Here is a 15,287-nt window from a genome sequence, read left to right as displayed (position 1 = left end):
ATGTCCCCGTAACTTAGCGGTTCGGCGAAAGAGACCGATAGAATAAGTACTAGGCTTCTAAAGAATAAGTCCTGGGGTCGATTTGCTCGACTAAAGGTGGTGCACCAGCATGACCGCAGCCACTTGGCTGAAACATATAAATAAATAAATAAATAAATAAATAAATATATATAGATAGATAGATAGATAGATAGATAGATAGATAGATTCAGATGAATATGGTACTTAAGTTGAGGCACCAGAATTTAGTACGGTATTATCCATACAATTTCAAAATAAGCAACAAGGATATCCAGAGGTAATGCAGTACGATCGTTTCACGTAACTTCATTTAATTGAACAATGCAACCATTACATCAATTTAAATGCAGAGCAATCCTCAGTTGCATAAAGACGTAGAATTTAATTAAATTAAAACAGATGAACACATTAGTATATTATCATCATCATCATTGTTTAACGTCCGCTTTCCATGCTGGCATGGGTTGGACGATTTGACTGAGGACTGGCAAGCCAGGCTCCAATCTGATCTGGCAGAGTTTCTACAGCTGGATGTCCTTCCTAATGCCAACCACTCCAAGAGTGTAGTGGGTGCTTTTACGTGCCACCGGCATGAGGGCCAGTCACACGAAGTAAAGACACGAATAAGTGAGCTGGCTACACTTCTGGCAGAGGTCACAGATTATGCTCTCACTTGGCTTGCTGGGTCTTCTCACGTACTGCATATTTCCAAAGGTCCCGGTCACTAGTCATTGCCTCGGTGAGGCCTAAAGTTACCTAAAATCTCCAAGAAGGTAGGGAAATAGACAAAGAATATGCTGCCTTCACTTCAGCTTAGAAGCTACTAAGGTATCAGGAAGAAAGATTTGTTACAGATTGTGCTTGTCACTTTTATGGGGTCAGTTTTAATTTATAGACTAGTTTTATCAAATCTTTGTATATCTAAGGACGAGAACAAGGGGCACCGTAAGTTATCATTTTTTTCTTGTTGAAATTCTGTTGATTTTCGTGAATTATTGTTAAAGGAGAATAAAATAATACACATGGAGCAGGACAAAATAGACAAATGTCTTGCTCCAATTTGGAACGATATCATATATGTCACAAGAGGGGAAAAATTGGCACTGTAGAAGCCAGGTTTAGGACAGCAGAGGGCGGCGCACATCCCGTGTTAAGGTGGCAGAAGTACCACCGGAAATTGATGCCGTATTGGTGATGGCCACACTGTTATTCAACAGAGAGGACAAAACATACATCTTACAAGTGACACACTCTTCCTCCCACCAACACTGGCTTGGGCAGAGCATCGCGGCTATCATCCAAGCAGCACATGAAGTTTTAGAAGGAATTCCCGATAGAGTGCTCGTGGGTGAGGACGTGATTCTAAAACTACAGGCTGAAGGGGAAAACCTGGGGGCTTCAAATGTGGCCGAAATGGGCACATAGGGGCAGAATGTGACTCTGCAATAAAGGAAGGACAATCTACGATACAAGAGAAAGGATATTCAAAGGCCCAAACATCTGTGATTACACCTGCACCCGGCCCCTCACAAACCCCCAAAAACTGCCCCCAAACCCACACGCACCAGCCCCTACACTAACAAAGATACCCACTCCCCCAATTGCGGTGCCCACACAAGTCCCCAAACAAGTGCTCCAAAAGCCCCAACCCATGCATGCACCAGTCCCGACAACAACAAAGATACCCACCCCTTCAATGTCTATGGCACTTAATAGCTAAAGTGCAACTCCCTTAAACAGCAACTCCTCATCCACATCCCCCACAAAATCAGAAAACCTAGCCACACAGACATTAAAAATAAAAACCCGCCCAACTGTCCCAGAAAAACCAGGGGAAAGAAGGATTTTAGTCGAGTTCGACCTAGTACACCAGCGAAATAATACTGCCGCACCACACCACTGTGATATACCCAGAGCACAAGGACTGTCTAAGACAATGTGCCTGGATTGGAGAACGTTATTCAAACAACTGAAGGAGAGGCATCCAAAAGCCATTTCAAGATTAAAAGACCTTCCGAAACACCTAAGGAAAGAGGAAAAAAGAGGGACACCCTCACAAGACGTGAGATCTGGCCCTACATCGCCAACGAAAAAATAAGTAGAACCTTTACTTTTTCTTAAACTGTCAACACTTAACCTTGGTTGTTTATATGTGCGTGGTTTGAGCTCGAAGTGGAAGCAAGCATGTTTCTTCGATGACATCAGATCACATGATATACATGTGATGGTTGCTACAGAGACCAAGCTGGATAGGCTACAGACTTTCTTGGCACTCCTGAATGGCTATGAGAAAATCATGTCTTCGGTCCAGACTGGCGGTCGAGTGGGTGTAGTAGTTCTGCTCCGAAAAGGCTTGGCTCTGCAGACAAGTAGTCTTTGTGGACTCTGAAGGTGGGCTAGTCGTCCTTGACGTGACATACAGCAGTAAGGCCTTCAGGTTGATTGGAACGTATGCCCCTTGTGCAAGAAGGGAGCAAACTGATTTTTCTCGGCGCCTAGGGAACTTTCTCGTGACGTCCAAGACATTAGTTGTGTTAAGAGACTACAATGCTATCCTGGATGCACACCTGGATAGCTGTGGCTTGACTGGTAGGAGTGTTAACTCACACCTCATCGATCCGCTTAAGCGTTTTCAGCTTGCAGATTACTATAGACTTGAACGCCAAAGCATCCCAGTCTGGACCTGAATTAATGGCGATAGGTGTCGTTCAAGTCTTACTTTAGATAGTTATTAGGAGTAGAGATAAGTCTAGCTTTAGCTGTCCACAGTTTGTTCAAGTTACATACACTGACCATAAATCGGTCAAGTGTAGGCTGAACATAAATAGTGCTTATAGACAGGGATTCGGCTACTGGAAGCTGAACAAGTCTATTTTGGCTTGTGAGGTATACTGCGACCGGATTAAGGAGTTAGTAAAAAGGGTATTAACCGGCACCATGGTGAATAACCGGTAGTGGTTTGCCCTCAAAAGACCATACGTTTTGAGTCTATTAGATTTAGCCGTCAGTTAAGTTTAGATAAGACTAGAATAAGACTAGATAAGGGAACTTATTTAAGGCTTTAGAAGAGGCGTTGAGATTGGACTCTGCATCCCAAATTTTGGCTGCGAGAACGGCCTTGGAATGTCACCTCAAAGCCAAACATGTGGGATGCAGAGTTCGGGCTAAAGTACATGCATTAGGCCGCGAGGGAATTAATGTTGCCAAGTGGGTCCATATGGTAGATATGCGTGGCAACGATACCACAATTAGGTCTCTGATTGACGAAAATGGACGTTTGGTCAAAGGACAGGATGAGATGTGTGAGGCACTCTACAAGCGCTTCGCCAAGTTGTTCAGGAGGAGCGGGGCGCTAGACCATGGTGAGGCCTTACAGGACTTCCTGGGTGGTGGCCCGTGTCTCTTGGCACAAGAGGCTGAGTGCTGTGAGGGGCTAATCACAGCTGCGGAGGTGGTTGAGGAACTATCCGAGTGCCCTGGGGACAGGTCACCGGGACTTGGTGGTCTACCCTATGAGTTTTACAAAAGTATACTAGGCTTGTTTGGGCACCTACTGGCCGACGTCTACGCCAACTGGCAGCAGAATGGGAGAGTTTCCAGATCTGCGAGCTGGGAGTAGGGACGTTGATCAGAAAGGACCCGAGCAAGGAGGATATTATAAGTAATTTTCGGCTCATAACTCTGTTAAACACAGAGTTAAAGATTTTGGCCAAGGTGTTGGCAAAAAGGTTGGCGCATATCATGGAGAGGCTTGTCAGGGAGGCGCAAACTTGCGCTATTCTGGGCAGGTCAATTCCCGACAATCTCCACCTTACACGCTACTCCTTAGAGAGGGTTGGGAAAATTTCTGGCAGGGGTATGGCGCTGGTACATTTAGACCAGTCTAAAGCATTTGATAGCGTCGACCATCGGTACCTGGCGGCGGTCCTCAGGGAGACCGGGTTGGGTCTGACTTTCCGCGGTTGGATTGCTGCTTTGTACAGTGACATCGAGTCTATCGTCCGAGTGAAGAGTTTTTTTTTTTTTTTGAAAGCCGTTCAAAATTGAGCGTTCAGTTCGTCAGGGATGTCCCCTGACACCACTTTTGTATGTTTTGGCTCTTGAGCCATTGCTGCGGAAGTTAGAGGCGTTAGGTAGCATGCTGCATGATCTGTGGTGTGGAAGAGAAGCTACTGTGTATGCGGATGACATCTCCATCATCGTGTCCGATGAAGGGCAGCTTGTGTGGAAAACGCCATCAAAGGATATGAGGCGGTGGAAGGAGCAAAAGTTAACCAGGACAAGTCGGTTAGCTTGCAACTCAGCACCTGGAGGGGCAAGTCGATGTCGTCCAGTAACGTCATGAGGTGTTGGACGGAAAGTCCGGTTAAGTTGCTAGGGATCTGGTTCGGCCCAGACTTCCAGATAGAGAAGAATTGGAGCGAGGTCACGAGCAAGGTGACTGTCCTAACCAAGACTTGGTCTGGGCGAGCGTTATCTTTGATAGGGAGGGCGGAGGTGGCGCAGATGTTCATAGCATGTCATCACCTACCGCTTGACCATTGTGACTTAACCATTTGTGGACGAACAAGTTGGAGACAATCCTTTTCTGCTTTTTGTGGAAGAGAGGAAAGCCACTTTTGAAGCGCTCTGTCTGCTGCCAAAAACCGCTAAAGGGTGAGCTAGGGATTCCTTGGCTGAAGAGGGTATATTTGAAATTAAAGTTTAGATAGGAGATTGTTTAGAAAGTTTAGATGGGGTAGGGGTAGGGATCCACCAAGGATCAGTCCTCAGCTCCTCTTACTCTTCAGAGTCCTCAAGGTAATAACAAAGGAATTCAAGACAGGATACCCCTGGGAGCTCCTCTATGCTGATGACCTTGCTCTAATAGCTGAGTCACTATCAGAACTAAAGGAGAAGTTTCAGGTGTGGAAGCAAGGTTTATAATCGAAGGGTCTTAGAGTCAATCTAGCAAAAACCAAAGACTTAATAAGTTGTTTACTTGCTTAAGGCAGTCCATCTTGACATATGACGACATCGTCTTTGATCCATCCTTAGGGGTTGCCTTGATGGCGTTGGCAGGCCCTCTTGTGGCTGAAAAGGCCTATTCTGGAGGCACATGTCCGATTAAACTGAGAGCAGCAAAGAGGGCTCCGACGAAGATGAGCTCGTCTAGGATTTTGCTGACTTTCCTTGAGCTGTCTCCGCTTTTCTTCGCGAAGTCTAGTCCGCTCATCCTCAAAATGTTGCGTACTAGTTTTGACCATTCCCCACTAGGTAGTACGGTTTGTGACCAGTGTTTCAAGTTCACCAGGGGGGATGTTGCAGAGCTTCAGGGATTTCTTGAGATGATCTTTATATCGCTTCTTTGGACCTATGTGCGGTCAGTTACCCTTTGGTAACTCCCCAAAAAGTCGATCTTGGTTATACAATTTTCCAGCATCTTAATGAAATACCCCACCCAGCGCAGTTGACGTTCGAGGATCGTGCATTCGATGCTGGTCAATTTCGCTCGTCTCAGGACCTCCGTATGTGGGATTTTATCCTTCCAGGTCAGATGAAGAATGCGCTGGAGACAGCGGATATGGAAGGATTCGAGGAGTTTGACATGACGACGATAAAGTGTCCAGGTTTCTGAGGCATACAAAAGCGTGGAAACTACAACAGCACGGTAAACCTCAATTTTCGTGGAGAGATTCAGATCACGATTAAGGAAGACCCTATCCTTGAGACGTCCAAAAGCAGAGGAGGCAAGGTGGATGCGTTTCTGAATTTCGTGGTCAATGACCCCCATTGCTTGAGATGACGCTACCCAAATAGGTGAACTTCTCGGTGTTCTTTAGCTGGTTATCTTGGATCGAAAGAGTCACAAGGGGTGAACTACTTTTGGAGCGTTGAAGGATCTCTGTTTTCCTGGTGTTGACCTGGAGTCCAGCCCGACGATAGGCGTTGCACACAACGTCCAGGTTCTGCTGAAGGCTGGCTGGTTCGTGGGCGAGAGCTTCGCTGTCATCGGCATACTGTAATTCGAAGAGAATCGTGGACTAAGTCTTTGTTAGTGATTTTAGTCTCCTCAAGTTGAAGAGACTGCCATCATGGTGATATCGAATTGGGATGCCATCTTCGGGGTTGAGGTCGTAGCGAAATAGTAAGGTCACAGCTACAAAGAACACATTGAAGAGGACAGGGGTCAGGACACAGCCTTGTTTAACACCGATTTGAACGTTGAAGTAGTCAGACTGATCACCACCCAATGTCGCACGTGCTTACATGCCGTCATGGAACTGGCGTAGCATAGTAAGAAGCTTAGAAGGGCATCCATACTTCTGCAGGGCATTCCATTGTAGTGGACGGCTAATAGTATCAAAAGCCTTACTTAGGTCAATAAAGGCAAACGAGGCATCACGGAGGATAATCTGATGAAGACGCTGGACAAGAGCAGGACCAGCATATTTATAGATCTCCCTCGACACACCATCTGATCCAGGTAATTTCCTGTTTTTTAAGTAGGAGAGAGCTGTACGGATTTCCATGAGGGAGAGTTCCTTATCCAGCTCAGGGAGAGGAGGGAGATGAGGGAGCTCATCAATCAATGTGGTGTCTGTAGGATTTATCTTGTTCAACAAGGAGTTGAAGTGTTCTGCCCATCTGTCACGGATCTGGATCTTTTCCTTGTAGAGAGTGTTACTGTCTGAAGATCGTATCGGATTGATATGATTGGAGGACGGACCGTACATGGATTTGGTTGCAGTGTAGAACTCGTGGATCTTATTTTCTTCCGCAAAACGTTGAATTTCTGCAGCTTTGTTCTTCCACCAAGTGTTCTGAATCTGCCTAAGTCTGCTCTGGCATTCCGAGCGAAGATCTTTCCAATTCTGGAGGCGTGCGTTGGACCTGCTCGAGGGGTAAGCATAATGAGCCCGGTTTTTACTTCTGAGAAGAGGGAGGATCTCATCAGCAGATTCATCAAACCAGTCAGGATTGCGACGTCTAGTGTGTCTTAGTTGTTCGGTTGCGACCGAGGAGATCAGGGAGATATATTTGTCCCATATATCATCTAGCTCCTCTTGGTTTACCGAAGTAGCATCGGGGAGTGGGAGAGTATCCAATTTGATGGCAAGCTGATCTTGAAAGAGGCCACGATTCTCAAGATCATACAGTTTCGTGGTGTTCAGTCGTTTTGATGCTGTAGACTTTCGGTTAGGGGGTCGAATGTTGATTCTAAGCTTGGAGCGGATAAGGTTGTGGTCCGTCCAGAAATCTGCTCCACGCATTGCGCGAGTATGGAGGACATCGCCCATGCCTTGGTGACGGACAATGATGTAGTCTAGGAGATGCCACTTTTTGGAACGCGAGTGCATCCATGACGCCTTGTAAATGTCCCGCTGTTGAAAGAGGGTGTTAGTGGTGCACAGGTCATACTCGGAGCTGAAGGTGAGCAGTCTCTGTCCATTAGCGTTCATTTTTCCCTGTGCCGTGAGGACCGAGGATCCCTTGCAAGGCGGTATTGTCAAAGAAGACTGTCGTATATATGTGTATATTTGTGTGTGTGTGTGTGTGTGTGTGTGTGTGTGCCTCCACCATTGCTTGACAACCAATGTTTCTGTGTTTACGTTGCCATAACTTAGCGGTTCGGCAAAGGACACTGATAGAATAACTACTAGACTTACAAAAAATAAATCCTGTGGTCGATTTGTTCGACCAGAGGTGGTGCTCCAGCATGGCCGCAGTCACATGACTAAAACAATAAAAAAAAACTATGCCATTTTAATCCCGAGCAAGGCCGGGTATCTTAGCTGGTATATAATATATACATCTTTTATCTTTTAACTTGTTTCAGTTATCAGACTGCGGCCATGCTAGATCTTTAGTCGAACAAATCAATCCCGGGACTAATTCTATCACTATCTTTTGCCGAACCGCTGGATGATGGGTACGTATACAAATCAACACTGGTTGTCAAGCGGTGTTGGGGTAGTATGGGTTTATTGCAGCTCCGCACAACCACCAACAACCACTCTGTCTACTCTACGAAAAGATTTTTACAAATGAAGCAATGAAACCGTCAAGGCTTCAAGAACACTTGAATAAAATTCATCCTGATAGAGCAGAAAAAACATTTGAATTATTTTCAATCCCTTAAAAATAATTTTCATATGAGAATAACAATAGGAAGTGTTTTCCCCAGTTCATCCAGTCAGTCTAGTGATGGTTTGCGCACTTCTTTTAACATATCACTTCTCATTGCGATGTCCAGCAAACCTCACACAATAGGGGAACAGCTAATCTTGCCAGCTGTAAAAGAAGTCCTGAAGATGGTGCTACGCAAGGTACCAGAGCCAATTATCAAAGATATTCCTCTGAGTAATAGCTCTGTCCAGAGGAGGGTTGATGAAATGGCAGAAGACGTCGAAGACCAACTCTGCACAATTCTGAAGAAAACAGAATTCACTTGGACGAGTCTACTTTGCCAGGTAATGATTCCCTCCTCCTCGTATATGTTCGTTTTGTGAAAGAGGAAAGTTTGTGCCAAGAACTGCTCTTTGCTAGACGGTTGGAAACTAGTAGCAAGGGCGAATTCATTTTCAATGTGGTCAAGAGCTTTATTGACAAAAAAGACATCCCACTGAATAATATTGTAGCCTGTGCAACTGATGGTGCACCATCGATGATTGGCTGTCATCGCGGCTTCATCAGTTATCTCAAAGTCAGTTTACCTGATGTCTTCACGATGCACTGTGTGATTCATCGACAACATTTGTTGCACGAAACCTCAGAGGTCATCTTCACGATTCCCTAAACACGGTCGTCACTGCCGTGAATAAAATCAAATCTCATGTTCTGAATTTTCACCTGTTTCAACAGCTCTGCTTTAAAAATGACGAAGACTTCCAAAGCTTACTGCTCCACACAGAGGTGAGGTGGTCATCATGGAAAAATTATCTGAATCGCTTTTATGCTTTGTTTGATTCAGTAACGGAGTTCTTTGAAACCGCGGTCCCAGAAGTTAGTGTGAGGCTTAAAAGTATAAAGAAAGGTACAGCATACTTGTTTGACTTATTCACTAAATTCAGCGAAATGAATAAACAGCTGCAAGGAGATGGTGTTCATCTCAACCAAGCTGAGTCAACCATCTCAACATTTCAAACGAAACTTGTTATGTATAAGCGCAATATTGGACGCAGGAAGTTTTTTTCCAGTTTCCTTGCTTATCTGGTTTTGAAAAAGACGGAAAACTTGCGGACAAGGATCTGCTTGTCTTTTGCTCACTGAACTGCGCGAAGATATGGAGCGTTGATTTCATAATCCGTTTGCTCTTCGAGTTTCTGACTGGATTGTCAACCCCTTCATTGACTTTAGTGAAGAAGAGAGTAGAGATTTAGAAGAGTAGCTGATAACTTTTCAAAATGATACTGAATTGAAGCGTAAATTCTGCAAGAGCTATCAAGAATTTTGGCTTCAAAAGGCTATCCGTGACCGTTATCCGGAGCTTTGGAAGAAAGTCAGATTGTTTTTCATTGCCTTTCCAACATCTTGTTTGGTTGAGAGAGGATTCAGTGCGATCACTCACCTTCTTACGAATTAGTGGTGCAAGCTTTGAATTACGGAGCATGGTGATCTCAAGCTTATTCTTAGCACGATTCAGCCTGAGGTTGGGAAGCTACTTTTACTTCCCCAAGCTCATCTTTCTCATTGAACCCCTCCCTAAAAGCCTACTTGTATGGGCTGTTTTAGTGGTATACTATTACGGCTTTAGTCTTTGATCTCTTCTTTTGCTATGAACACCGTAGCAACATATACTTCTTTAATGCACGAACTTTATGACATTTATACGAACAAACTCCTGTTATTGGTGCGAAATTCCTTTTATACAGGACTTATAAAATTGCCTTTTTTATACATTCCTTTGTTACATGCATTTCTTTTCTTTAGTGGGAGACTTTTGTACCATAAACACTGCTGCACTACTAGTAATCAAGACCTGCACTTGCAACCACTTATTGACCACTGTATTTTGTGATTTCTATTTCATGTAAAGTTGGGCATAGTTTTTGAGAGGTCATAAATTACATACGGAAATTTCCAGGCAGCATACTATTACTTTCCGGGCAGCATACTACTGACACTTTCTCTCAGCATGTTTGCATATTTTGTTCCTTATTTTTCAAGTTTTGTATTACAATGTTTCTTCCCTTTTTTCCTAACGCCTTATTGGCTTACCATGGAATAATATGGTGATGTATCAAAGCGAGTTAACTACCTTTCTTCACATATTGTTTGCGTTTATGTGTGCAGCACTTTGCTGAACGTTGCCGCCAAAGGTTCTTTTGCGAAACATAGACGACAAGATCTGTTTCTGCTGTACCTCGAAGACAGAAGTACTGTGACTGAAGTGTGAATAATGTTGAACGATCAGAAGATCTCGGAAACCTTTGTCCAACAGCCAAATGCTTTTGAATACTGTTAGCTAAACTGCTACTGATGTTCAACTATGTATTGGGAAGAGTGTCAAGCCTAGGGAGGATTGGCCAGATGTTTGATGATTGGTCTTGTAGTGTATGACGGGGGAGCGGATGGGAGGGATTCACGTTAGATATATATATCTCTCTCACATTCATGAAGAAAAGATCATTTCTTCTCAGTGAAAATTCAATTAATTCACCGTAAGTTTTGTATTTTGATATTTCAACACAGATCACCATATACAGTTCTATATTTGAGAGATGAGGAATTATTTACATTTGACGGATATTTGTCATCTTGTTTGTTGCTAACACAACGTTGTTTCGACTAATATGCCCTCCAGCTTTCATCAGGTGTTTTGGAGAAATTTCGAACCTGGGTTCTCATTCCTAAAGTATTTTTCGATGTGATTATTATTATTATTATTATTATTATTATTATTATTATTATTATTATTATTATTATTATTATTATTATTATTATTATTATTATTATTATTATTATTATTATTATTATTATTAGATTTATAAGCCCTAATAATTGCCCATGGACATATGGCGTAGTGGTTTAGAGAGCGGGCTACTAACCCCAAGATTCCGAGTTCGATTCCAGGTAGTGACCTGGACAACAACAGCAACAACAACAACATCGAAAAATACCTTAGGTATGAGAACCCAGGTTCGAAATTTCCCCAAAACACCTGATGAAGTCTGGAGGGTATATCAACCGAAACGTGTTAACAACAAACAAGATGGGGACAAATATCCGTCTAATGTAAATAAAGGTCACCATATGTTCTCTGCTTACACCAAAATGCCTTTCTTTGACACACTTAGCCATATCTGCTACACTTCCAATTATTATTTGGTTGTTCATGCGACTTGATGATTTAATTCCATGCCTAACAAAGACACTTTATTATGGCAGTGAATTGGGGGATGCTATGAATTTATCATAATATTATTATAGTATTGTATACAAATTATATAATAGTATATTAAATATTATATGATTCATAATATACATAAAAATAGGGGTGGGGTACTGAGGGTACTATGTGGCCATGAGTGGGGGCGGGGTTGCTAAAAAAGTTTGAGAACCTCTGCTATAGACAGTAAGACTCAGCAAAGATATAGGCATGGAATTTGGCATAGATAAGTGTGCAATATTAGACATAATAAGGGGACAGGTAGTCAGCAGAGAAGGCATCCAATTACCAGATGGCCAGACATTAAAATCATTAAAAGAAGGAGAGAGTTATAAGTATTTAGGAGAATTAGAATCTGACAGAGTACTAACTATAGAAATGAAAACGAAAATTGAAGAGTACATCAGAAGGGTGGGGAAGCTAATGAAGTCAAAGCTAAATGGTCCGAATCTAGTGAAAGCTGTAAATACTTGGGCAGTATTATTACTAAGATACTCAGCAGCTTTTGTAGATTGGACAAAAAGGAAGATGAAAGATGGTTAATATCAGTGTAAGACTGCATGGCATTAGCTGGAGTAGTTATAGACTCCTATGTAGGTAATAGGGAAAAAAGTTTACGAAGAGCTGCGAGAGTCACAGCAAGATATAGGGAAACCAAAAAGCCAAATTTAAAAACCAGAAAAAAGAACACTGGCAGAAGGCTTTGCATGGTAGATTCCAAAAGATAGTTGCAGCAAACAATAGTAGTGAGACAGGAAGGAAAGCTGAAAAGAGAGACAGAAAGCTTGTTAGATGCTGCACAAGATCAAGCATTAAGGATTGATTGGATAAAAGCCAAGATAGACAAAAAACAAGTAGATTCCCAATGTAGATTATGCAAATCAAAAGAGGAAAGTGTTACTCATATAGTAAGTGAATGTAGCATGCTGGCACAGATAGAATACAAGAAAAGACATGACAACCTATGGAGAGTAATCCATCAGGAGTTATGTAGAAAACTAGGATTTGACCATACTGAAAAATGGTATAAATGTGAAGCTAGTAAAGTACTAGAAAGTAAGAAATATAAGATCCTATAGGACTTTAACATTCAGACTGACAGAGGAAGAGAAATTGGCCTGATTTAGTAGGAGTAGTAGATAAATAAAACAGAAAGTGCTAGATAATTGTCAGATGATGTTGGTTGGCCCTGTATCCTCATCCAACCATTTCTCAGGAGCTAAGTAGTTTGTAGTTTATCTGCCAAATGATGAAAAATATCAATATGAGAGGTATAGAAAATATAGCAAAGTACCAGGACCTAGCCATTGAATTACAGAGACTATGGAGTGTGAGTAAAATGTATCCCAGTAGTTATAGTTGCATTAGGAACTATCCTTAAAGGTTTGAACAGATGGATCGTGGAAATAGGCATACAACCCAGTTTAATACAGCTCCAGAAAACAATGTTATTAGAGACAGCTAGGATACGTAGGCGGGTTCTTGGCACCTAAGGTTACTTGTTGTAGCCCATATTAGGAATTTTTCTTTTCCAACAGTCTAACCTGTTGTGTGTATAGGAATAATAATAGTAACAACAACGACATATATTGTCATTGTTATCCATACGATGTCCATGATTCTCACAGGAAAACAGATGATGTTGGTTGGCCCTGTATCCTCATCCAACCATTTCTTGGGAGCTAGGTCCTGATTTGTAGTTTATCTGCCTTTATCCCAAGGAAGCCACTGGCCACAGACAAGTTCTCATCAAGGTAACTAAGAAGTCATATCTACCCCAGTTTTTAAATCAGTGTTCCTTCTCCGAGATAGACAACTGACCAAAACTAACGAGTTTTGTCTACCCGTTTTCCCATTTCTGGATGGCCACTGACACTTCTGAGTCCTCTGCTCTTTGCAGGGTTTTGTTGTCATTCCACAAGGTGTCCAAAATCAATATTTCACCCTCCTCACCAAACAAACTTGGTTTGGTTGCCAGTTTAATTGCTGTTGGCCTGAGCATATGACAGTTACTAGTTAATTATTGTGCCACATGTTATTTTTTTTTTATTATCATTATTTCACTACTAGCACTTTTATCTATTATTCTCATCAGTACTATTGCTAGTACTATTATCATAATTACTATTTGTGGATATTGTTGCCTGTGGCAGTGATAGCTTACTTGTGATCTGTGTTGTTATTGTCTTAGTTGTTACCATTTTCTTTGTTCAGGCTATCTTCCAGTATCCTGGACAGAGTGTTGTTGCTGTCATCACTGCAGCTGTTGTTCTTTCTATAGTTGTCCCTGTTGCTGCCTTATTCCTCTTGAAAATTCCTTCTGTAGTCACAATGGGACGTTGCTCATAGAGGAACAGATGTTAGCTAAACTGCTACTGATGTTCAACTATGTATTGGGAAGAGTGTCAAGCCTAGGGAGGATTGGCCAGATGTTTGATGATTGGTCTTGTAGTGTATGAGGGGGGAGCGGATGGGAGGATTCACGTTAGAACAAGAGAAGGATGTACTGGGCATTGTGTTTTAAAGTGAGTTGGTTGGCCAGTTAATAAGTACAACCTAAGGGTGTTACCATATATATATGTATATGTATATATATCATCATCATCATCATCATCATCATCATCGTTTAACGTCCGCTTTCCATGCTAGCAAGGGTTGGACGATTTGACTGAGGACTGGTGAAACCGGATGGCTACACCAGGCTCCAATCTGATTTGGCAGAGTTTCTACAGCTGGATGCCCTTCCTAACGCCAACCACTCAGAGAGTGTAGTGGGTGCTTTTACGTGCCACCCGCACGAAGGCCAGTCAGGCGGTACTGGCAACGGCCAGACACATACATACATATATAGACGGGTTTGACAAAATAATGGAAACACCTAGCATCATAATTTTGAAATATCTATAAAACCGTCAAAAATTTGTTTATTTTTATGTTTTTTTAAATTTATTATTAGTGTTGCCTAATATGTTTTGCTAAAATTGCTGTTTGTTTTCAGATATCATCAGAAAAAGGTAATTAAAATTCATTAAAATGACAGATCTATCAGACTTTCAAAGAAGTCAAATTGTTGGTGCTCGTATGGCAGGCGCTAGCGCAACGTAAACAGCTGAAATGTTTGGTGTATCAAGAAGAACTGTTATGAAAGTAATGACAGCCTTTAAGAAAGAAGGAAAAACCCTCCTCGTCCAAAAAAAACTGCGGAAGAAAACTAAAACTTTCAGATAGGACCGTCGGACTCTTACGCGAATTATTAGAAAAGATCACAAAAGTACAGCTCCCAAAATTACAGCAGGGCTTAATGATCACCTCAAGAACCCAGTTTCCACAAAAGCTGTTCGCCGGGAGCTGCATAAAGCCGGGTTTAACGGGAAGGCTGCAATCAGAAAACCACTACTTTCAAAACAAGTGTTGCAAAGCGTTTTGAGTGGAGTGAAAACCTACAGAATTGGTCCCTAGAGCAGTGGAAGAATGTTATTTTCTCGGACGAGTCATCCTTTACCTTATTTCCGACCACCGGCCGAATATACGTGTGGAGACAACCAAAAAAAGCATTTAACCCAGACTGCTTTCTTCCAACTGTTAAACATGAAGGAGGATCTGTGATGATCTGGGGGTGGGGGGGGCTATATCTTGGAAATCCGCCGACCCAATGGTTTCCCTTCATGGCAGAATTAATAGTCAAGACTATTTAAGCATTTTATCTGATCAAATTCATCCTATGGTTGCGGAACTGTTTCTGGAGGGAAACGCAATCTTTCAGGATGATAATGCACCAATTCACACAGCTAAAGTTGTTACTGAATGGCACGAGGAACATTCTGGTGAAGTTGAACATCTTATCTGGCCTCACAGTCCTCAGATCTCAATATTATTGAACATTTATGGCGCATTT

The 15,287-nt window shown here is 42.4% G+C and overlaps 1 protein-coding gene across 1 annotated transcript; it reads left to right on the top strand.

Moving 5' to 3' along the window:
* The first annotated feature begins 8,249 nt into the window (after positions 1-8,249).
* Positions 8,250-13,741, top strand: LOC106874544 (zinc finger MYM-type protein 6). Its single transcript, XM_014922315.1, has 3 exons — positions 8,250-8,474; positions 8,866-8,916; positions 13,607-13,741. Exons 1-3 carry the CDS (start codon positions 8,250-8,252, stop codon positions 13,739-13,741), a joined length of 411 nt encoding a protein of 136 aa, XP_014777801.1.
* The last annotated feature ends 1,546 nt before the right edge of the window (positions 13,742-15,287 follow it).

Source organism: Octopus bimaculoides, chromosome 5, assembly GCF_001194135.2.
Source record: "Octopus bimaculoides isolate UCB-OBI-ISO-001 chromosome 5, ASM119413v2, whole genome shotgun sequence".
Lineage (NCBI taxonomy): Eukaryota > Metazoa > Mollusca > Cephalopoda > Octopoda > Octopodidae > Octopus > Octopus bimaculoides.
Note: the sequence above shows the minus strand (reverse complement) of the source record. Positions and strands in the feature narration are given on the sequence as shown.

Coding starts and splice junctions, on each gene's coding strand:
- LOC106874544 (XM_014922315.1), top strand. CDS start 8,250: ATGTCCAGCAAACCTCACACAATAGGGGAACAGCTAATCTTGCCAGCT. Junction 8,475..8,865: donor GGACGAGTCTACTTTGCCAG/GTAATGATTCCC, acceptor CTGTTTCAACAG/CTCTGCTTTAAAAATGACGA. Junction 8,917..13,606: donor GCTTACTGCTCCACACAGAG/GTGAGGTGGTCA, acceptor TTCTTTGTTCAG/GCTATCTTCCAGTATCCTGG.